Raw genomic sequence first — 23,712 nt, 5'->3', positions numbered from 1 at the left:
TTAGATGGAAAAAGAAAAAATCCAAATTTTGGTGCCGATCGGATCACCCCTCGGCCCGTGGCAGCACCCCTCGTTTTGGCCGATATGAAAATTATCCTCTCTTTCTTTTATTTTTATCATTGAAACGATTGCACCTACACATTTTCGACCTTCGGCTTTTTTAAAGGAAATCGTTCAGGGAATCCAGAAAAAATATAATTTTTTTGGTACAGTGTTGCCAGATATCATATTTTTCAATTTTAAAACTAAAAATCGATTTTTCTCAAAATACGTATATTTTGATTTTAAAAATTTTGATTCCATCGTGTGTATCAGACCTTTTTCTATCGAAAAAGCTTAACTCCCCAAAGTTATTTGCGTCGTTCCTGAGATATAGCGTTTTTAAGAAAAAATATTCGTTTTTTCATATAAAGTATCATATAAAATCAGGTGCAGTTTATAAATTCCGTAAAAAAAACATTGTTCGATGCCATATAATCACGTTTTGTGCCGATTTGAACAATATCGAGTATAAAAAGGATTAAAAAAAATGTGACAGTGTTGCCAGTTTACCTTTTTTATTATACCATGAAACCTAACCTTCAAGTGTTTGACAATGTACAGGTTATTCCGAAAATGCGCACCATGTGTGTTGCAAGATGTGTGAACAGGATAAAAACAATACACATCTTCTCTAACGACCCTGCTGTTGACCTTTTCTTCACAGACAAACAGACGTAACACCTAGAAAAATTTTCGCGAAAATCCATCGCCTAGTTCACAATAGGTGAAACGTCTAACGCTTAGAAAAATGATGTGCGCACCTCTGGTTGTGAAAGCTACAACTATAAAGGTTTAAAAAGATCGTTAAAACCGTGGTCGTTGGATTTTTTTCCAATGTTACGTCTGTTTGTCTGTGTTTTCTTGTTTATGGTCCTATCTGACAAAATGACCCGATAATTGGCTGTTATAGTTAGTTTGATAGTTAGCAATAAAAAAATTGGTTTATTGGAAAAGATGAGGATAAATTGTTAAAATATAAAATGTATCTATTGTGAAATGCATTTCAATTGTCATTTTATTCATTTCAACGATGTTGTAGATGGAAGTGTTGCCACACATGTCATTTTTATTGTAAACATCTAATTTACACAAAAGCTTTCGTAAATAGATAACACCAAATAAAAACAAATGATTTCTATTTTTATACATAACGAGCACATTTGGCAACACTGCATGAGTATGAGCATAGTTGGCAACACAATTCATAATTGCTACTCCATGGTTAATCGCAGCGAACGATTGTCGCTTTAGTTTGTGTGTTTGCTTATCAGTGACGACAGCAGCCACTTCGATCACTCACCAGCATTCTTCACCATTCGCCATTCATTCATTCGCTTGCGATCAAAACTGCGACGAACGGCAACGAATATCCATGTCAAGCAACTTGCGCATGGCTTTCCACTGGTGATGGGGTTACGTGCTTGATCACGACAATCCGTTTACTGCATCTTCTCGATTCGATTCAGCAAAAAGGAGTGAATATGAATAGAGTGAGGCGAATGTACCGATCCTTAAGGACAGACTTGTTACAATCCCAAAATGGCCGCCACAATGGCCGACTTTGGTACCTACTCACGATTTCGAGGGCACAAATATCTGCGTTAACAAAACCAGCGCACCGGATCTTCTTATTTTAAGCTTATTACGAGTGAGCAAGAACAGAATAATGAAATGCAATGTTGTGTGAATCTTGTTTCTTGAGATTTGTGCGTTTGAAATTCTGATGCACTGTTGAAGCGGGATTTCAAGACGTTTGTCCTTAATATGATACTATACATTGTCGATCTGGGAGTCATCTATAATTGATCGAACAATCGATTTGATTTATCGGAATTAACATTCGCGTACAACCGATCTCTTTTCCATGCAAAAAAAAGCCCAAGAAAAGTAGGCTCTAGGGAGCAAACGCCACTAATCCATTTCACTCAGAAATTTTTGTTCATTCTTCGCCATGAAGGACAAACAAAAACTCATACCATATGCAATCACATCAATAGACAACACAATACCCAACACTGTTCTTCACTTCTCTGCCTGGGACAATAAAAGACATGATCTATTATTCGGCAATCCAGTAAGAGTAAACGCAATACCCGCACCTATTGTTTGCGTTTCCGCTAAATACTAGCATACTTGGCAACACTGCCATAAAAATCAATCAAAAGATATTTTTACAGGGATTTTTATAAGGAGTTGGACCTTCGAATATAAACTAAAAATACTGAAGTCTGAGCTACCAGTTGCGCGACGATGCGTAGTATCTAATATTATCTAATTCCAAAGGATATCATACTTTATATTTTATCATATTCCATTTTATCAGGTTCAGCTTCTGAAATTAGCTGTGGGTCATTGAATGTAGTTATATCGAAATTACATTTTCAGCACTGTTGCTGTTTTCCTGAATATATTTTACATCGATGTTGCCAAATGTACTAAACCTAAATAAAAAAATACTTTTGGCTTGTTAATTTGATTTTATACTAATGTTCTAGTAAAATTAAGATTTCTACAATAAATATTACATATTTGGCAGCACTTCTGTTCAGATAATGTTAAAATATATGAAATTTGTTTAGAATTGATGATCTCAATCTCAGATACATTATGCTAGTCCATTACGATAGACTCATAATTGATGAACTGGCAACACTGTAACATTTTTTTTAATCCTTTTAATACTTGATATTTTTCAAATCAACACAAAACGTTTTTGTATGGCATCGAACAATTTTTTTTTTGCAAAATTTATAAACTGCACACGATTTTATATGATACTTTATATGAAAAAAATGAATATTTTTTTCTTAAAAACGCTATATCTCAGGAACGACGCAAATTACTTTGGGGAGTTAAACTTTTTCGATAGAAAAACGTCTGATAAACACGATGGAATCAAAATTTTTAAAATCAAAATATACGTATTTTGAGAAAAATCGATTTTTAGTTTTAAAATTGAAAAATATAATATCTGGCAACACTGTACCAAAAAAATTATATTTTTTCTGGATTCCCTGAACGATTTCCTTTAAAAAAGACGAAGGTCGAAAATGTGTAGGTGCAATCGTTTCAATGATAAAAATAAAAGAAAGAGAGGATAATTTTCATATCGGCCAAAACGAGGGGTGCTGCCACGGGCCGAGGGGTGATCCGATCGGCACCAAAATTTGGATTTTTTCTTTTTCCATCTGAACAAATGTTTCAACCAAATTTGGTTCAAATCCGTGATGGTCGGTTGCAAGTTTTCACATTTTCTCGGTCACTTCATATGGAATGACCCTTATTAAATTTTATTTTTTTGTGCAATCTCTTAACGACACACTGTTTTTCTATGTATCTGTCCATGTATATTTGTTGTATGTATTTTTATGAATAAATATTGAGCGATCACCTTACGTGGGTCGATTGTTGGCTTTCCGCGTGATGCGAACAATGGCACTTCCGTCTGCATATTTTGTTGCTTCATTTGTAGTAAATATTGAGCAACCACCTGACGAGGGTGGTTGGTTGTTTGCTTTCTGCGTGAAGCGAACAACATCACTGCAGTCTGTACGGCATGCTGCAACTTCAAAAGGTTATATTACTTATCAAAGTGAATCCTGACCCAACGATACCTGCCCTACTAACAATCACTCCTTCCTGCAGCCTTTGGTGGAGACGTGCGGTAAACGCCAACTTTCACATAGCAAAGGATGCTATTAACATTCCTTCACACTTCCAACCTGACTGCAAGGACGTGGCCGGTGCCGTTATTATACTGTTAAAGAGAGCCTCTGAAGCGTGCACAGTGAGAATGTTGACCACTCCCATTCAATTATTCAGTTGCTTCATTGTGCAACTGTCATTGGTTCGGGTCAATCACGGAGTAGCAACCATAAATATGTGCAGTCAGTCTAAGCTAAGCTAAGCTAAGATCTTTAGATCTACTGGTAAAACTTTCAGGTATTCTTGGTATGCTTTCAGAAAATCCTCCTTGAACTTTATTAAAGAATTTCTTCAGGAATTTTCCTCAAAATTCATCAAATGGTTTCTCGAGGTTTCCAGGAGATTATTAAGATATTCCTCGAAGAATTCCTTTAACATTTGCCTTGAGAGTTCACTAGATATTCCTCTAGAGATTCATTCAAGAGTACTTCCAAACATTTCTATATAGCCGATATAGGCGATTTCTCCACTAAATTTCTTTAGACATTCATTCAGAAACTATAGATTGCATATTTTTTTTCTGAAATTCTTTCAGACATTCCTTAAAAAACTCAAGAGACTTCTTCACAAATTCTTTAGTGAATGTCTTTTGGGTATTTCTTCTGAAATTTCAGCATCGTGTTTGTTTAAAAGTTTTTCCATTGAGTATTTTTTTTTCAGAAATTCATCTGAAAGTTTCTTCAAAAATCCTGCAGACATTCTTCAGGAATTGTTTCAGATACTGCTTCTGGAGGGTTTTTAGAAGTTCTTTCAGAACTTGCATAAAATTGGCCGAAACAGATTCCATAGACAACATTTGTGATAATTTTCTGGAAAAATACCTATAAAAATACTTGATAAAACTCCTCAAATACCTCTCGCAGAAAAAAAAACATCATATGAATCTTCCGGAGGATCCCAGAAAATAAGTTCAATGAAAAAAATGCTCGACAAACTTCTGGAGGGTTTTAGACATACACAGATAGCTTCAGAAGCAATCTCTTAAAAGTGTCTGCTGGAATCACGACAGAAATTGCAGACACATCTACTTTTGGAAATCTTGAATAAGTTTCTTTATAAATTTCTGATGGATCCCTGAAAGATTCTGAGGGAGTTCTTGGAAGAACTTCTGATGATCCTGGAGGTGTTGAGGAATTCTTAGAAAAAAATCTAATACAATTTCTGAATACAACACGAAAATCCTCGAATTAGGACCTAGAACATTTCTGAAAAAAATCCTCCAAAAAAAATTCTTCAAGATTATTTTTTAAGATTCTTCGAAAAAATACCTGGTAAAGCTAGTTAGCCCTCTGCAGGTGTTTATGTAAGAATTTGTACAAAACATTCATTAAAAATGCCAAGGAATAGATTCTGGAGTAATTTCTGCTGGAATTACTAACAGAATATTTGAAAAAAAAACTCCTCAAGCATTACCGGAATAATTTCTGAAAGAATTCCTTAAAGTTTCTGCAAGTGATCTTAGGATTGGCTAACTCCAAAGCAATCCCTGAAGAAATACTTGGAAGAGCTTCTGGGGAATCCTCTAGATGAGCTTTAATAATTTCCAATTATCGCGGGGGGGCGGGGTTCCTTGATGAATTTATATTCAAAATCCGTGGATATAATCGTGGATGGAAAAAAATGAAAATTCTTTATTTAACTTTTGGGGGAATTTTTAGCCATAATTTGCTTGGAACCTTTTTGTAGGAATTGGTTCCCACGGAGAATTTTCTGAAGCAGTCCATAGAATAATTTCCAGGGGAGTTCCTGAAGTTTTGGAAAATCAGACTTTGACAAAATGGTTTTTCCGACTTGAACCTTTAACTTTACATATTACGCTTACTCCAACAGTTTATTTCGGGATTCTTCTTTGGGAATCTCTCAGGATTCGTGAGTTCCGATTTCTTTATTTGAGTTTTCACAAGGATATTACAGAATTTCCATCCAGAATTTCTTCCAGAGGATTTTCCGGTATTGCTCCCAGAGTCCCCGGATTGGAATTTTCCCCGGAGTTCCTCCTGCATTTTTTCCAAAAACATTTCCGTAACAGGTATCTTCCAGGATTTATCCAGAGATCTTCATCAGAGATCTAACGCACGGAATTAATTCTTGATTTGAACTCGGGATTCCTTTTTAATATTTTACGCGATTTCCTTCGGTGTTCCTCATGGGACTTCTTAAGGAGATATTCCCGGGATCTCTCGCAGCTTTACTGTAGGGGATATTTCTGGGATTCAAACTAGAGCTCCGCCAAAAATTTCTTAAGGAAAATCTTCTCACGAGTTTTCAGCAGGAGATTCTACCGGGATTCCTTCCGAAATTTCTCTCATAATTTCTTCAAGAAATTGCCGTGAGAATTCTTCCACAGTTTCTCCCTCATGGATGTCTACAGGAGTTTCAGCAAGCATATTTCCTAAAGGTTCTCGCGGGATGTTTTATTGAATACTCCACAGGTATTCCACTAACAAGCTTAGGTTCATCTCATGTTTTATTGAGATTTCACTCAGGGTTTCTCCCGGACTTCTCAGTATATTATTCCGGTTCTTGATCCCGGTATCTCTCAAAGTTTCGCTTAATGTGTCTTGGACTTTCCCCCAAGATTGTTTCCGGATTGCCGTGATTTTGTTCCGAGCTGTTTCCAGACTTTTCCTCGTTTACCGCATTTCTTGCAGCGATCCCCCTTAGTTGTTTTTTTTTATAGATGTTCTCGGGATTACTCTCAAAATCCCTACCGGAAATTATCTCAAAATGTTGGATGTTTTTTTTTTGGCTTTATTTATTAGTTACCCCCGGAGTTCTTGCAAGGGTTTATCCGGAAGTTTTATCTCGTAATTTCTCCTGGGATAACTTACAAAATTCCTTGAAAGAAATTGCCGGAGAAATATTGGAAGCAATCCAAGAGAAATCTTTTGAAAAACTCTGTCATATTGGAGATATCTCGAGAGGAACTTCGGATGAAATGGGAATAAGTTCTAGATGTAGAACCGGAAGCAGGAACTCTGTGAACTTGTAAGAGACATCTCAGGAGGAATCATGGGCAAAATTAAGCATGGAAATATCGGGAAACTCCCTGGATGAACTCCTGAAAGAACTTCCACAAAAACCTCGCGAAAATCCCGAGAGAAACTGTTGGAAGGATAGCCCGAAGAAACACAAGAGAAGAATTCCTGCACAATTTCTGGGAGAAACTATGGAAGAAATCCCAGGAACAACACTAGGATTTCTCAAAATAATACTGGAGGAACCTCGGAAGGAACTATTTATCGGAGCAAATACGAAAACAAAACCTCTTCATGGAAATTTGGGAGAACTGAAGAAGGCCATAAAAAACTCCGACAAACTTCCAGGAAAAAATAAAATTTCTAGACAAATCCCTGAATAAATTCCTTATTTTCCATTGATCTCTTGAAGCATTCATCGGAATGGCCTTGCTAAATGTTTTGATCAGTTCTTATTCAAAATTGTTGACATGGTATTGTGGTTTCCAGGTTTCCAATCGGTTTTCATCGAAATCTCATTATTACTACTTCACCAGCACAGAAAACTGCATACATCATAGTTCAATTTGAAAACTGTGTTAGCAATTTAACGAACGTATGCTCTGTGCAATTAAGGATTTTAATATGTTTGAAATTTCTGAAAAAAAATCGTTGGAAATTTTCTAAGCAATTTCTCACAATCCAACTCTGGGAAAAAATAGAAGTTTATGAGGGAGAGCGAAAGGGAGGTTGCAGAGGCATTTCAAAAAAGTATCAATACTTCTTAGGGGCGATGAGGGAGGTTCAAGTTTCAGAATCCTCTCAGGGGGCTTCAACGAGTTTCGAGGGTTCTAATGGAGTTCCAGAAGATCTCAGGGGCTTTTCAGTGGGTCTCGATGGCGTCTTAAGGGTTTCCAGGGGGCTCCAGCGGGCTCTGGGGCACTTCAGTCGATTTCAGGGGCGTTCCTATTGTCTCAGCGACGTTTTAGGGGACGCAAGTGCATTATATGGCATCCAAAGGGATTTTAGGGGGATTTCGGAGGCATTCCAGGAAATTTCAAAGCTTATTTGGCGGGTTTCAGAGACGTTACGGATTGTGTGTATTATGGTGGGTCTCAGGTCTAAGATGGGGCTAATTTCCAAGATATGATTTCCTAAATTAATAGTGATCTTCTGGTCGGAATAAGGGAGCTGTGCAAAAACGAGGGATTTCGGTTGATATTTAGGGATGGCGCAAAGAACTTAAGAGGAATTTTTCTAGACTAAATTGGTGATGTAAGAACCCAATTTAACCAAATTTGACCTCAATTGCAATATTTTTACTGGTTTTCGAGATATTTGAAGAAAATGCCATATTGTAGTATTTTTTTTTTGGGCTGGACATCTTCTTCAAATATCTCGGAAACCAGTTGAGATATCGCAATTTCGAGGTCAAAATTGGTCTAATTTGTTTCTAAAATCAGTGATTTAGTCTAGAAAGTTATGTTTGAAAATAGAATTTAGAATGTTTTTTTAATGTTTGCTCTAGCAAAAATTCCACTGCCCTACCATTAAATATAAACCGGAATTGCTCATTTTTGCACAGCTCCCTTATTCCGACCAGTAGACTACTTTACACTTGGGAAATCATATCCCGGAGATAATTTTAAAAGTTAGCCCCACCCTAATTCAGGTGCTTTAGATAGGGTCCGAGGAAGTTTTTGGATAATTTTGGGGCATTTCAAAAAGTTTCAGAGGATTTCTGGCAGGATTCAAAGGCATTACGCAGACGTTTAAGGGAGGTTTGGAGGGTCTAGGTGCATTACAAGAGGTCCAAGGGAGTTTTAGGTGGCTTTTAGACTTTTCAAGAAGCTTCAGAGGATTATTGGTGGGTTTCAAAGACGTTACGCGCGTATCCCCTGGCCCTTGGGCTCCCTGTAAACTTCCCAGAAACCTGATTTGCCTCATCTCACATGCCCAGGAGCAAGACTTGTTCTCGTAAAATAGATTCCCTCGTTAAATCCCTAATTTAATTAATGCAAAAAGAGGTTAAATGAAGACTAATTTTTCACTGGTAAAAAACAGTACACAAAAATCTGCTGTTTGCGGCAAAATCAAATGGGTGTTTTTTCTACCAGTAGATTTGCATTACTATTTGTGGTACTTCAGGATTTTTTGAGACACCGTGGGAACTTTCAGGCAACCCTTAACGGTTTTCAAGAAAAAAAAAACTAACTAGACAACCGGTGTAGACCTGAAATGAAAGACAATGTCTTATTAATATTAGATTAGGTAGGGGTGGTGGGGGTAAAGTGGACAGTAGGGTGGCCCACACTTATATGAAAAACAAAAATTTCGAAAAATGCCAAGTCTTACCTCCTCAATCAGTGGTTTTGGACTCCCAGAAGCTACGTTCAAAATTTGAGCAAAATCGGTTGAGCCTAAGGGGGCGCTCAAAACGCTTGAAGTTTGTATGGGAAAACTTGGCCAAATGTATGCAGAAATTTTAAGTTTTCGAATTTTGCCGCTAGGTGCCACTGTAAGCGTTCAATAATCAAACCCTTTGGTATTATTGTAGGCGACTATATGCCAGAGAACTTTGTCGGAGACCGCGAAGTGATCCAACGGCTGTGAAAAAAGTTATACCCTAGGCAAAGTATTAAGATTTCATTATTGATATTGTTCCTTTACATGTATTGGAAAAATAATAATAAAGTTTATCCTCACTTTTCCTAGGGTATAACTTTTTCCACAGACGTTGGATCACTTTGCGGTCTTCGACAAAGTTGTTTGGCATCTAGTCACCTACAATAATACCAAAGGGTTTGATTATTGAACGCTTACAGCGCCACCTAGCGGCAAAATTTAAAAACTTAAAATTTCTGCATACATTTGGCCAAGTTTTCCCATACAAACTTCAAGAGTTTTGAGCGCCCCCTTAGGCTCAACCGATTTTGCTCAAATTTCGAACGTAGCTTCTGGGAGTCCAAAGCAACTGATTGAGGAGGTAAGACTTGGCATTTTTCGAAATTTTTGTTTTTCATATAAGTGTGGGCCACCTTAGTGGACAGGGTACAGTTTCATGGCTTTTATTGTTTTTTAAAATGTTTCAACGATTGAAGCTTATGCCTAAGCATGAATCATTATACTTTTGCTGATCTTGAACATTAAAATCAAATAAACCTCTTCAAGATGACAAAAATGTTAATAAAATCGGAAATGATGTAAAATCTGCTTCTAATTGCTAAGGTTTTCTCGTAAGTTATTTTCAAATTACAGTCAGGTCTTTTTTACGCGGTTTTGATTTACGCGGCCGCGTAAATGGAAACTCCATACAAAAAAAATTTCATCGTCTTATTTTTGCATGATTCGTCGAGAAATGGTGAGACTTTTTTTACGCGGTTTTTCGAATTTTGAACTGAGTTTTTTTTACGCGGTACGTATCCCCCGCGTAAAAAAAAACCTGACTGTATTACAAGTTTTACACCCTAAACCAATAAAGTCCACGTAGAAGAATATATTTGACCGAAAAAAAATTTAGTTTTGTAAAAAAAGTTTTGGAAATATTTTTAGCAAAATCAGACCGTGGGGGTAAAATGGACAATCGGTTCAAATTTCACCAAAATTTCATATATTTTTATGCAAACTTCAGAATCATCAGCCATCATACCCATCGTGAGATAATTGAAGTAAAAAGTTATAAAAAAATATTTTATATCAACAAAATATAATTTTCATCCAAAACAGTGCTTGCTTTTTACTCTATTTTTACAATAATTATTTAAGTGTGTTTCAAAGTTTGTATTAAAAGTTTGAAAACAACAAAATAAAGGTATCGTATGAAATTTGATAGTTTGTATTTAAAAACAAAGAAACAATATCAAGAACAATATGCTGTTATATAACTTTTAACGACTTGTTCATTTCACCCCATCGATTGTCCATTTTACCCCCACCATTTTTTTTCACGCTATTTTGATGCACGATTTGGTGAAGAAAATAATCAAAGAAAACAATATTTTTTAAATGCATCCCCTTACAAGATTTCTAGAGTATATCATTACCTTCCATTTTACTCGGATAAACAGATGGATTTTGCCGCATTTACGCGGGAAACGACCAAAATGCTTTGGTTGTCCACTTTACCCCCACCACCCCTACCCAAAAAAAAATTTCTAACTTTACTATTAAACTAGCTGTCCCCGGCAAACTTTGTCTTGCCTACTGCGTTTTTTGACGTTTCAAATTTCTTGCCAAGACCTAAGTCCCCAGTGAAAATGTATGGAAAATCGTTTTTCAAAAACTCTAAAATTTTCTATGTTTTTGCCACATTAACCTTCCTTGGGTGAAAACTAACAGAACCAAACTAAGACGATCAAAATCGGACCTTCCATTCGCAAGTTATGCGCGGTCCCACGTATACCACTGCATTTATATATATATAGATAGATTTAGATGGATAGATAGATAGATATAGATACTAGAAACTTCCAGTTAGAAGGCAAATACTCGTACCCATAACAATATATAAAAATGTATCTAGTCGTTACCAAACTAATTTTTTAATTATCTTCTCTCCTACAGGTCGAATGTAAAAAAGCCCAGCCCAAAGAAGTGATGCTACCGGCGAACCTGGCGAAAACGCGCACCGCTGGACGTGGGACATACGGTGAGTTAGTAGTGTATAGTGGAGCCGGTCCGTCCGCAGCGGCGGCCACCGCTGCTGCCGCCGCCGCCAATGCAGCCGCCCTGTCCAGCGCCGCCGGAGGCGTCGTCACCACCGGCGGTGGCATCGGGGCGGGCCCCTCCAATCCGACTGCCGCCGTCGCCGCACATGGAGCTGCCGCCGCGGCCGCAGCAGCCTCGTTGCGCTATGCTCCTTACCCATTGCCCGCTACGATCACGAGCCAGCAAGCGGCGGCCGCTGCAGCCGCTGCCGCCGCCGCTGCTGCAACCACCACCCACATTTTGCCACTGTCGGCCGCCGCCGGTGCTGCCGGTTCCCCCGCCATCATTCAGTACGCTAATTCGCCACTATTGGATTTGACTTATAAAAGACTTATTGCGGCGAATGCAGCCGCCGCCGCGTCGCTGAGACCACATCCGCAGGTGGTCCATAACCAACCGAGGGCCACCGCTACCCTTACCTATCCCATTGGGGACCTCTTGGGAGCGCAGGGTCTTGACCTGTCCGCTCTGTATCCGCTGCAGGCAGCGGCTCTCGGTCTCTGACATCCAACCACCACTATCATTCAGGTTCAGAGACCACAGTAAATGGGCGGTCGTTGAGCTGGGTGATTGATTCTGTATCAGTATTGTAGTATCTAGGCTTTGTATCGCCCTGAGTAGAACTCACAGGTTTGTTAGGTTTTTGTTACCCGTTTTGAATTTCTAGAGTAGACGAACTTTATGATTTCACAAGGTGGCGTTACGGATGAACCCCGCGAGCTAATGAAAAGTTCGGCATTCATTCGTCATGCTTATCTTGTTCAGGTTATGTTAGATATCTTAGGTTTGCGCAAGCAATGGGAACCAATAATGCAACAAAACTCGTAACTGGAAAGACTGCTAACGCCAATACAGTAGTTTCGAGACAGAAAGATAGCAAACTTAGATCAAAAAGAGGTAGTTGAACCCCAGTAGAAACCAAAAAGAAAGAAGATTATACAAGAACAAACACGAAAACATTCCAAACAAACAGAGCACATTCCTACCTACCTACCGTAGTAGCAAGTTTATAAGCACAGTTGTTAAAATTCACCTGAACGATGGTGGTGGCGGCGGCTTGCGGTGGAGCCCCCTGAGGGAAGTCAATTAAGATTTCTGGTCGATTGTATTCCAGAGTTTGAAAGTTTTTTGAAGTTTGCTTTTCCGGCGCAAGGAAGTAATTTTTCCCCGCACAGATGCTCCAATTTTCAGACAGGTAGGACCCGGACAGGTCATGGCCGTTCGCCATCGCCAGCCACCACCGCGCGCCGTTCGGCGCGAATCGGTCTTTGTTTCGAGACAACGTCCGTCGGTTACTTTCTTCCCTGTTTGTCTCGGTGCGCCAGGCTGTTGATGAATCGGTGAAGTGGAAAACTTTTTTAATCATTTTCCTGAGTGGTTCTACCTCCTCCTCCACCGCTGAACTGGTCCTAGTAGGGAGGGGTGCGAGCTCCTTGGAGACGTTTTCTTTCGACCGATGGGAGACGGACTACATTAGCTGTGTCTCAGGATGACCTCCCCGTCCGACCATTCCCTGCTAACGATTTTTGTTTTGTTAAGAAGAAGAAATAAGAAGGAAGAGTCTACTTGAGAAGGTTTCTTTTGCTACTCGAGAATGGAACTAATAAGTAAATTAAAAGATTCGATTTTGATGCTTTCGAGGTGGTAAACGCAGACGTTTGTTGGAGAAGTAGATCTTTGTTGCGTTCGTTTCTGAAGGATGGCCGTTAACCTGTATTGATTGAATTAAAGGTGCAAGTTCTAAAAACAAAATTTTGCATTCAATTTATTTAAAAATTTGAAATGGAAGTTTGATCCAGTTGAGGAGATTACCGAGCTGTTGTTTCGATGGTTTTTCCAGCTCTAGATTTCCTCCATTATGTCCATTTTTTTTTTCAAAACATTCCCCATCAAATTGCAAATTGCAAATAGAATGACGAAGGGTATTATCGGCAGGTTTGTTCTCTTTGTCATGAAGGTTTTTTGAGGGTCGAATTGCTTGAAATTTTTCCGTATAACTCAGCTTGGTTGGGAAGGATTTGAGGCCAATTCTGAGACCAACAGGTTTCAAATACACCCCCATGACAAAGAGAGCAAAACTGTCGAAAATACGTAAGTTCGCCTATAATTTATTGGAAACATTTTCAAAATATTTTTTTTAAATTTTGATATTATTTTCAAAATTTTTATTTATATCATTTTTATTTATTTAGTCCACATCAAATTCATGATAACACTGAATCAACAATTTGCCGCCATAATACTCGATTGCTCGATTTACTGGATTTTTTTATTATTGGAGGTTTTTTTTACCAGAATTTATTTGAAATGCTTAAAAAAGTACAGGAGGACTAATGGATTTCTGAGCCATTGAAAGTGAAAATCTAGTTTTTTTATCTGTATTAACGAGATTTTTAACCCTAGGCTAGTTCATCTCGGGACCCACGCTGTACTTCCCTTCCATAGATTGCACTAAAATTTTGTGAGTTTGTCGGGAGTGGGATTCGATCCCAGGTCCTCGGCGTGATAGAGTTGATGTGTAGTATAAATATAAAATCAGTAATGAAAAACGTTCATGAATTTGCGGTAAAATGAAAAGTAATTTCTTCCTGAAAGAAATTACTAAAGAATATTTTAAAAAAATCAACTCTAATACTTGATGGTTTTTTTATGACAGACTATGTTTAAAACGCAGAAATTTACAGATCAAAACATTGTCATTTTTAATGCCTGAAGGTGTAGTTTCTGAGGAATTCCTTAATGAGTGCTGTCGTAGTTTCCGAAATAATAGTGGAATGCCTGGAAGCAGTTGTTTAAAAATACGAGAAAAACGTTTGGTGGACTTCCTCACAGTTTTTACTCGCTCCTTCACAGATTTCTTCTTGTGGTTGGTGTCGAGTCGCTCCGGATTACGTGCAGTTTCGGATACCACAGAAATTCCGCATACCTCACTCAAGTTACGAACAGCGATTTGTTAGTCACTCCGCTTTCCGATGTGGTTACACTTCTACTATTATTGTTTATTTTTGAGCTTCTCAATAATGACATTTCCATAGACAAATAGACGACCAAAGCTTGAACCAAAGCGTCACAGACAATAGACATACAAATGACAAATATAACATAAATCTAATTACCGCAGGGTACATCAATAGTGTTTATTACTCTACAGTTGGCACTTCACAATTGTTCACTTACTCTAGACTCACAGTCATACTAAAATTGCTCTCCCATTACAATCCGATGGACTTACAACAATGTTGCTATTGGAAATTCTGGAAATTTTTGATTTTTTGGAAATGTCTAGCAAGAGCAAAAAAGTGTCCCTGATAATTCTCTGATGTTTTTGTTGGATTACTGTTGAAATGTCTACCTTTATACATCTCATTCTCCTTAACAAATACTTCGAATGCTAATATTTTCACTGTAATTTGCTTACTTCTTATGTTTCAAATGTAAGTAAAGAGAGTTTTTTATTTTTTTTTTCATTAAAAATATAAAAATATCCAATTTTTTTTTGAAAATTTTACAAAAATTCAAGAAGATTATCCCGCATACTCACCAATATTTTGACTTCCACCAATCTAACACAAAAGTTGCTTTCAGATTATCAACACATATTATAATCAGCTTTCTATTCATGCAAGAATATTCAGAATTGATTGTCCACAACGCAATGTATTTGAGGTTTAGCTAATTCATTTTTTCTAAACTATAGAACTTAAGTTCCAGTACTTTTTCTCTTCTTCATCAAAGAGTTCCGTAAACATTCTTACTCAATTTTTTTTCGAAAACTCATCTGGTTATGCAAAACACAAATAGATGTTTGTTTATACTCTAACAAATAAAAAAAATCTATGCTGCACTTTCACAAAAAAAAAGCTAAACCTCGGGCTGAAAATCTCATAAATAAAGACATAAAAAAAACTTAGTTTATGCACACATTCCTAAGACAGTTTCTCCCCACTAACTCCTGGATTCCCGAAAAGGCACTCGGAGTTTTGTGGAGCTTTTCATTTTTTTTTGCCTCGTGGTGCACTTTTTTGATAACACAGCGCAACATTTTTTTGTCTCAAGAGCAAACTTATGTGTCCCCGAAGGATTTTGGGCCGCTGAATCCGAATCCGGGCTCGGATTTGCTCTAACACGTCACAATTTTGAGCTATACCTCAATTTATAGGGCAAAATATGCGATTTTGGGCTTTTTTGACAGCAAGCCATTAAGCAAGGAAATATTTTTTTAAGCAATCAAATGGATAATTGGTAAAATAACATCTAAATTAACGGCTCATGCAAAATATTTCGTTTTACCTAATCAAATTTGATAGATTTAAGCATTTTATGTTAGTATGAAAACTTGCATGTAACTTTTGGAGGGTGACTTGTATGGGAAACATCGTACCTAACATAAATCGCTTAAAACTATCAAATTTGATTAGGTTAAACGAAATATTTTGCATAAGTCGTTAATTTAGATGTTAATTGACCAATTAACCTTTTGATTGCCAAAAAAAATATTTCCTTGCTTAATGGCTTGCTGTCAAAAAAGCCCAAAATCGCATATTTTGCCCTATAAATTGAGGTATAGCTCAAAATTGTGACGTGTTAGAGCAAATCCGAGCCCGGATTCGGATTCAGCGGCCCAAAATCCTTCGGGGACACATAAGTTTGCTCTTGAGACAGACAAAAAGTAAATTTTTGTTACGCTGTGTAATTTGCAGCGTGGTGCATGTTTTCCGTTGCTTGTTCATATTTTTTTCTTACATTCGTGGATCAAATCTCTGCGTTTAATGGTTTTGGAGGTTGGCAAGAATCTCTGCAAAGATCCTTTAAAGATTTCTGGTGCAGTAAATTAATTTATTAAAATCATTATTAGGTTTCAGGAGAGATCTTTGGCAAATCTCATACAAGATTCTTGATGAAAAAAAATGAAAAAAAAAAAATAACCCAATGTTTTTATTACAGTCTTCTTACGGTTTCAGACAAAACTTTAAAGTGAATATGAGAAAAGTTCTTCTGTAAATAATATAAACAACATCAGAATATGGCATATTTTTTATCAAATTTTAGATAAAACTAAAATCTAGACATTATTATTTTTTCTAGATTTTTGGTGTGATGGATTTTGTTCTGACTTTAATTTCGGGTCATAAGCAGAATAAATCCACCACGCTTGACGAGTTGTTGGATTAACCTCGATTTCAAATCTATGATTGATTCCAGACCTTATCCATGGTAGATTTTTCTCGTGACCCTCAATGGTATCTTTGAATTTGCAACAGATATTTCAAGAAATTGGTACTGGATGTTATCACAAACTTTTAAATGGAGTTTATTAGGTTGTTTTTCCTTCCTCCCCCACCAAGCTGCATAGATCCACCGGTGTCGATAGAACTACAAAGTGTGAACCGCTTTAAGGATTTTTTTTTAATATAATATTCCACGGTCTCCTTCGGATATTCTTTATGAGATCCTTCAATAATTTTGTCCAAGGACTCCTTTATGACATCTTCTGTGGCTTTCTTCCAAAATTTTCCATAGATTCCTACAGAAATTACACCAAGATTTGGTTTTTAAGCTCAAAACTCCGTGGTTACTTCCAAGGATGTTTCAAATGAATTTCTCCAGTGCTGCCTTCAAATCTTTCTAAAAGAAGAGCTGAAAAAAATCCTATATGTATTAATTCAGGTATATTTCTTTGAATTCCTTCCGAAATTCCAACAAAAATACTTTTGAAATTCTTTTAGGCATTTGAAGGGAAAAAATGTAAATTATTAAGGATTAATTTATTAATTATTTCAAAGAAAATATTCCAGAGACCTGTTCAGAAATTACCGTACCAGTATTTATCTAAGGAGATCACCAGAGATTAATTTATGAATTGCATAAATGATTCTAATGAAAATAACCGTTTACGGAAACTTCTTCAAGAAATCATCTAGACAATACTGCAGGAATTTCTCAAGAGTTTCTGGCATTATTACTTCCAGTGATTCTAGATAATCCTCCATGTATTTTCCACAAATTACCCCAGAATTTCCTGTCTCTTAACCTCTATGAATTTCTGAACGAACTCTTCAAGGAATTTATTCAGAAACGTTTCTAATGCATTTCGTCAGATGTTTTTTTAAGAAACATCTCAAGAGTGTTTTAGTTAGTCTTTGCAGAAGCTTAAACGGGCGTTTTCCCAGGAATTTGTGCAGCTACTCCTTCATAAATACGTACACAAAATGCTAAGAATTTCATCGAAGGATTACTTCAGGAAGTTTCTTCAAAAATCCTCAATAAACTTTTCCAGAAATTCCAACAACTTTTTCTTGTGAAGTTTCATCAAGAAGTTCTACGTAAATTCCTTCTGGGAACCCTTCGGGAAATTCCATAGGATTTCTTCAGATATCTCTTAAGAGATACAACTAAGAGTACTTCTACTGGTGTTTTTGTTCTCAGAACTTCCTTCAAGCATTTATTTTAGAAATGGCTCCTAAGATTTTTTTTTCCAAAAATATATCCAGACACTTTTCAGAATTTTATGAACATCTTCAGAATTGTTCAAAAGATATTCTGTGTTGCTATTTTTTCAGAAATATCTCATTTTTTTTAAATACAGCTTAATCTCCTTTTTCCAAGGATTTTCCCATATTTCTGTATGATAATTCCAGTCTACACAAATTCTTTGCTTCTGAAGTATGTCCCGGAATTCCTTTAAGAATTCTGACAAGAATTGTTTCATATATTCCTACAGAAACGTTTCTGAAGTATTTGTTTCTTCAAATAAGTACAAAGACTGCTGGAGCAATATTCAAATTAATCCCTGAGGGAATCTCTTTAAAAAAACATGAAGATCAGTTTGGAGGTTTCCATATGCAATTCTTGAAAAAAAAATTGGAAAGATTCCTGAACGAAAAATTCCTAAAACAATTATTGAAGTTATCTAAAGATGAATTCCGGGATGAGAGAATACCTGTGAAAAGAAAAAAAAACATGAGACACCTCTGGAGGAATTCTGGAAGTATTTCCAAGAAAACATTGCTTGAGAAATTACCGAAAAGATTCCAAAGGGATTCCTGAAGATATCCGTCGTTGAATTTATGTAGACATTATTTTAAGAATGTCTGCAGAAATTGCGTACAAAAAAGGTAGCGGCAGAATTCCTACAGATATTATCCAATAAATTACTAAGAATTATTCGAACTCGTGGAGATACCTCAGGTGATTTTTTTAAAGAATTCATAACACAATTTTTGGAGGTATTAGTACACACAAATATTTTCCTGGAGACATTTTGGTAGGAAATCCTGCAGAAACAATAAAGAAATCACGATGAAATTTCTGAAGAAATTTCTTGGAAAAGAGCTTTTGAAAGAATTTGTGAAAGAGCACCTGGAAGAATTGCAAGTATTGATAGAAGAATTTTTGGAAAATAATTAGAAAATGACAAAGAATACATACTGGAATCATGTCTGTAAGAATTGTTGAAAATATCTTTGGAGAAATTCCTGAAGTAGATATGTCTTGGCCACCTGGAGAAACCCTTGAGGACTTCCAGAGAAATCGTCTGAGAATTTTCTTGATGAATTGCTAAATAAATGCCTGAGAGAAATCCCTAATACATTAAGTTATACCTGAAGGAACCTCTGAAAAAATGCCAACAAAAATGTCTGTAATAATTCTTTGATAAGTTCCCTAATTTCTATTGAAACCCCTAGAATAATTTCTGAAAAAATATCCGTGTTTCTATAAAAAAAATCTCTTGGAATTGCATCATTTGAAGAAATCTTTGGAATATTTTTAACAGAACTGCTCTACAAATTTCTGAAAGAATTCCAGGAGAAGTTTCGAAAAAAATCGTAAAGATAACTCTTAAACTATTACTGGAAAAATACTTTCTGAAATGTTTGAAGACATCATACCTGCGTGAGCTTCTTGAACAATCCTGAAGTAATTTCCAAAAGAATTACTGAAAGAACCTAAGAATTGAGTTTTTAATGAAATCTGTAGATCAGTTTCATGATGATTTTTTTTGAGAAGTTTTTTCAGAAACTCCCGAAAAAGACCCTTGGAATTTTTGGAAATATTTTCAAAAATACATGGGTGAGAGAATGAGACAATTGATCTTGCTGAATGAATGCTGGGAAATCCTCCAAAAATCTTTTTTCTATAGAAATTACTGAAAATATTTGATACATCCTTACAGAATTCCTAAAGGAATCTCTTGCGGTGTCCTTGGAGTTCAACGCGGAGAAAATTTTAAAAAAAGTACATGGTAAGGAATACATTTTAAAAGAATTCTCGGAGGATTTTTTTCCGAACTCATAACAGGATTTTCTGCAAGAATGCCCCATCCACAATAATTAGAAAAAAATTGTGAAAACATAATCCATGGAGGCCAAATATTTAAATTATTTCCACGGGGGTGTGTCAGTATAGAAACCCTGAAATTTGGTTACTTTGAGTAACCAACTCTGATTTTACCATGACAGTACTGGTTTCTCTGAAAGATATGTACAGCCGTAAGATTTACAATGCAAAAATATGATTAATCAGGATTTCTTGTACAGAATTTCATACCCCGAGCAGGAGAAAATAGCTGAAGAATAACTAACTCATTTATGGAAAACCGAATATCTACAACCTGAATGAGATATTAAGTAGTCCTACATAAGAGGTTATATACCTAAAATAATAACTGATGTGTATTCTGTGCATAACGCGTGAATAATGACATCAGGTATGGCAATACCTAAATAATAATCGGCGATTTTTCCATACAAATAGCGATTTTTCCATAATTGAATTATACCTCAAGCAGTCCTCAATACTAAACCAATAACTCATTGTGGTATTGTATCAATACCTACTCAATACCAAAATAAGTTATTTTCAATACTTGGCTAACCGACCAATATTGAGGGATTTGCACAACAGTGCACGCGGCCTATCGCTTCCGAAAGGTACAGCCGCGGTTTTCACTCCCTGTTTACTTCATCTTTATGGGAAATAACATTGCGGCGTTTCCTTTTTGAAACATTTCAACGACCACGCGGTATTTACGTTTTAAGAAATTTGACAATACCTTGTCTAGGTATGATACCTGACATTAGTTTTCCCCAGTTATGTGTCAGTTATTGATTCCTGTTCGGGACGCCATCCTGCTGAACAACAAACCAGGGATGGGAATTGTAATGAAAATGCCGTTTTGTTATTTGCAATTTCTCTGGCCGCAGCAATATTATTGATATTCCACACTCAACTCAAAACATAAAAATAACATAATTATAACAAACCATGATATTTGAAACTCATTGTGATATATTTATGTTTTAAATCTTTGGTGCTATATAAATGTTGTTTTATAACTCATAGTAATATAGTTTGTTTCCGATTGATTGGCATTCAAATTATATTTATGCTTTGATTGACACCACGTTCTGTTACAATTTTGGTAGGATTATAACAAAATAAGTTATTTTCTTGATTGATCCAGTGTACTTCTTGTTACCATTTCAGTAATTTTAACATCATCCGGTATCTAGTTTAAAACAAAATGTATTATAGAAGATTATTGTAACATTATAAAAAAATATGATACAAACTTGATATGCTTTTCTGGACTAAATTTGGTCAGCATTTTTCCAAGTTAAATTTTAATTTTAATCAAATTGTGATACATCTTCTCAAAAGCCACTTTTTTTTTAGCATCGATACACAAAACTTCTCCAACAAACGTCAACACAAGCTGGATCAAGGTTCTCCTTATCTGACGTAAGCTTCTCAATATTTACTGTATTTACTAAATCCTCCATTCACGCTCATTCCAACGGTAAAAGATGATGGTCTCAGCGACAGGCGACAATTGTAATAAATAAACAAAAACAAATCTGTGGCTGGTGGTTGATTGCTCTTCGCAACAAAATGTTGTCCAAATCATAAGTAAAACATCCTAATTACCTAGTATTTATTGCAAGCAATTCGGTCAAATGGATAAAAAAAACGTGTTGTAAGAAACCCGAATAAAGTAATAAGAACACACACATGGAACTAATCGGTAGCATTCGCGCAATGAAGAGGAAGATTTATCTAGAGGGATGTGTGAGTGGATTGCCATTCACGATTTTAAAGGGGTAGTTTACTTGTAAGACGCTTGTTGTAATACACATCTAAGTTATTTCTGCTAAATATGTTAACAATACAGCTGTTGGTTCAAAATGACATGACAAAAGTAACAAAAATGCCTAGATTGTACCCCGAATTGAAATATGTCAAAGTTGACATGCCCGACGACAAACTGTCATTCCAACTGTCGCAATAGAAAAAGACATCTGTCAAATGGATGAGAGACTTCGGCCGTTTGTGCAATCTAGCCCCTCGGACTAATATAATTCAGTGTCTGCTCACTGGATCCCTTCCCTTTCGAAGTCAAAAAATAAAAAAGAGAGGTCAAATATATCAAACTAATTTTAAGTCAACAAATTTAGGATGAGAAGACGTCAGTCTTCGCCGTGGAATAAACGTCGTTCATCAGCACTAAACGCAGCAGTAGGTGAGGGCGAATTTCACTTTGTTACGCTCTTATCTAGCCCAGTCGCGTCGTTCTCCGTTCTTTGGTAATCGTAAATGTGTGTGTGTGTGCGAGTATGTGCGTCGTGTAAATAAATAAGTTAACAAAAATCTCGAAGAAAAATAAAACCCATTCCTGGCAGCAGTAGAAGGATGACAATGACGGCGGTGGCGACCAAGACGACGGCGACTAATGTGCGAACGTTCTTCGTGAGTAAACAATGAATGGAGTTCGAGAGTTGTGTCGTCGTGTCCGTTTACGTCTTTTTCGCCCTCTCGCCGCCCCCGCGAGTGCGATTTTCCTCCCGGTTTGTGTTTGTGTTTGTTCTTCTTGTTCTTGTTTGCCGGAGGAGGGAAAGGAGAATCGCTGGGCGGAGGGAGGGGAAAAAGGCGAAAGAAAAATAAGAGTAATTGTAAGCTTGATCCCGTTGTCCTGTCCAGGCTAGGGATGTCGCAAAATGATCGATTATTCCGAATAATTAAAATGTATTATCGATTACACTGGAAAATATATCACCTGCATAAAAGTCTCGAATAGAAAACAGATGGATCAATAAATTCATAGAACTTATTGAGCTTGATCCGATTATTTCTGAAACGGCGACATCCCTAGCCGCGACACTTGAGGGAGACGTATACATATGTAGCGTTTACTAACCAGTAAGGTTTAGGTGATAAAACTGTTGTTGGTGCGGTAATTTGAACGTGGATCCGACACAGCTCCAAGAAAAGCGTGGAGAACTTCCTCTGGAGTAGAGTACAAGTAATCGTGCCAGCTAGAGAGATACCCAGCTGTACCGAGCTAAGTGAAGAGAGATTTATTCCCCTGAATTGTGTTAGCACTTAAGCAGCGAATGTAAATTGGACAAAAACAGAGAGGGAATCTAACCAACAACGAAATGATGGAATGCAATTGTCTGTGTGTGGGGTGTGTGTTTGTGCACGCGAGAGCAAGTGACCAAGTTCGTGTGTAAAACAAGATTCCCTCTTATTAAGCTTCTGGCTGCCCTCTAACGCTCCAAGTCCAAGTTGTTCGTCTTCTGCTGATAGTTTTTACGATTCTATTCACCCGCGGCGCGCGTGTTTCGAGCGAGGTACCAACAATGCTAAACTGCTTCTTTTATTGCAACACTAGGTACTCGTTGTTGTCGTCCTCGGTTGAGATGATAAAGGATGGAATGTTCTTTTGCTTGGTAATGGACCTGTGCAAATAAAAGTGCAAGATATGGATCTCGTCTGGAAGTGGTGCAATTTGATGAAAAGCGAAACTTGAGTCTTTCTACCTTTTTTTTTAGTTGAGCATTTGAGATTCTTAAGTTTTAAATTATGTTAAAAATTAGGAAATATGTTTTGGAATTACAGTCATACCTCGATATAACGTAACCTCGATATAACGTAACTCGATATAACGTAACTTTTACCACGATATAACGTAACTTTTTTTTTGGTTCTAATTTTTCACTATTTAAATAATTAGAGTGAATTACAAAATTTTCTATATGATATTACACCCCTCCTGGAACCAAGCCAGCTATCTAGTAATGGGTTATACGAATTTCAAAGTTTTATAAGAGTCTTTGTCACAGTTGATGAGAAATGTCATATAGCTCTTCACAGAACAAACATTAAATCTTCTACTCATTATTGGCATTACATCCCTATTGGAATATAGCCTTTAAACTCCAAACGAGATGACAGTAGAAAGCATTGGAAGTGAACTTGATTTCGTGTGATACTGGGTCTAAGAACGCCAGTAACGGTCCGC

The 23,712-nt window shown here is 36.8% G+C and overlaps 1 protein-coding gene across 4 annotated transcripts in view; it reads left to right on the top strand.

The window, feature by feature from the left end:
• LOC109407762 (RNA-binding protein Musashi homolog Rbp6) overlaps nt 1–23,712 on the top strand; it is a 1,431,211-nt gene that overhangs the window by 1,248,785 nt on the left and 158,714 nt on the right. For all 4 annotated transcript variants that reach the window (XM_062853969.1, XM_062853971.1, XM_062853970.1 and 1 more), the window contains one exon: nt 11,268–11,352. In XM_062853969.1, coding sequence (XP_062709953.1) covers nt 11,268–11,352 — 85 coding nt within the window. The remainder of the gene's footprint in view (nt 1–11,267; nt 11,353–23,712) is intronic.

The sequence above is a fragment of the Aedes albopictus genome, chromosome 2 (genome assembly GCF_035046485.1).
Source record: "Aedes albopictus strain Foshan chromosome 2, AalbF5, whole genome shotgun sequence".
NCBI lineage: Eukaryota > Metazoa > Arthropoda > Insecta > Diptera > Culicidae > Aedes > Aedes albopictus.
This window is presented reverse-complemented; position numbering and strand designations above follow the sequence as displayed.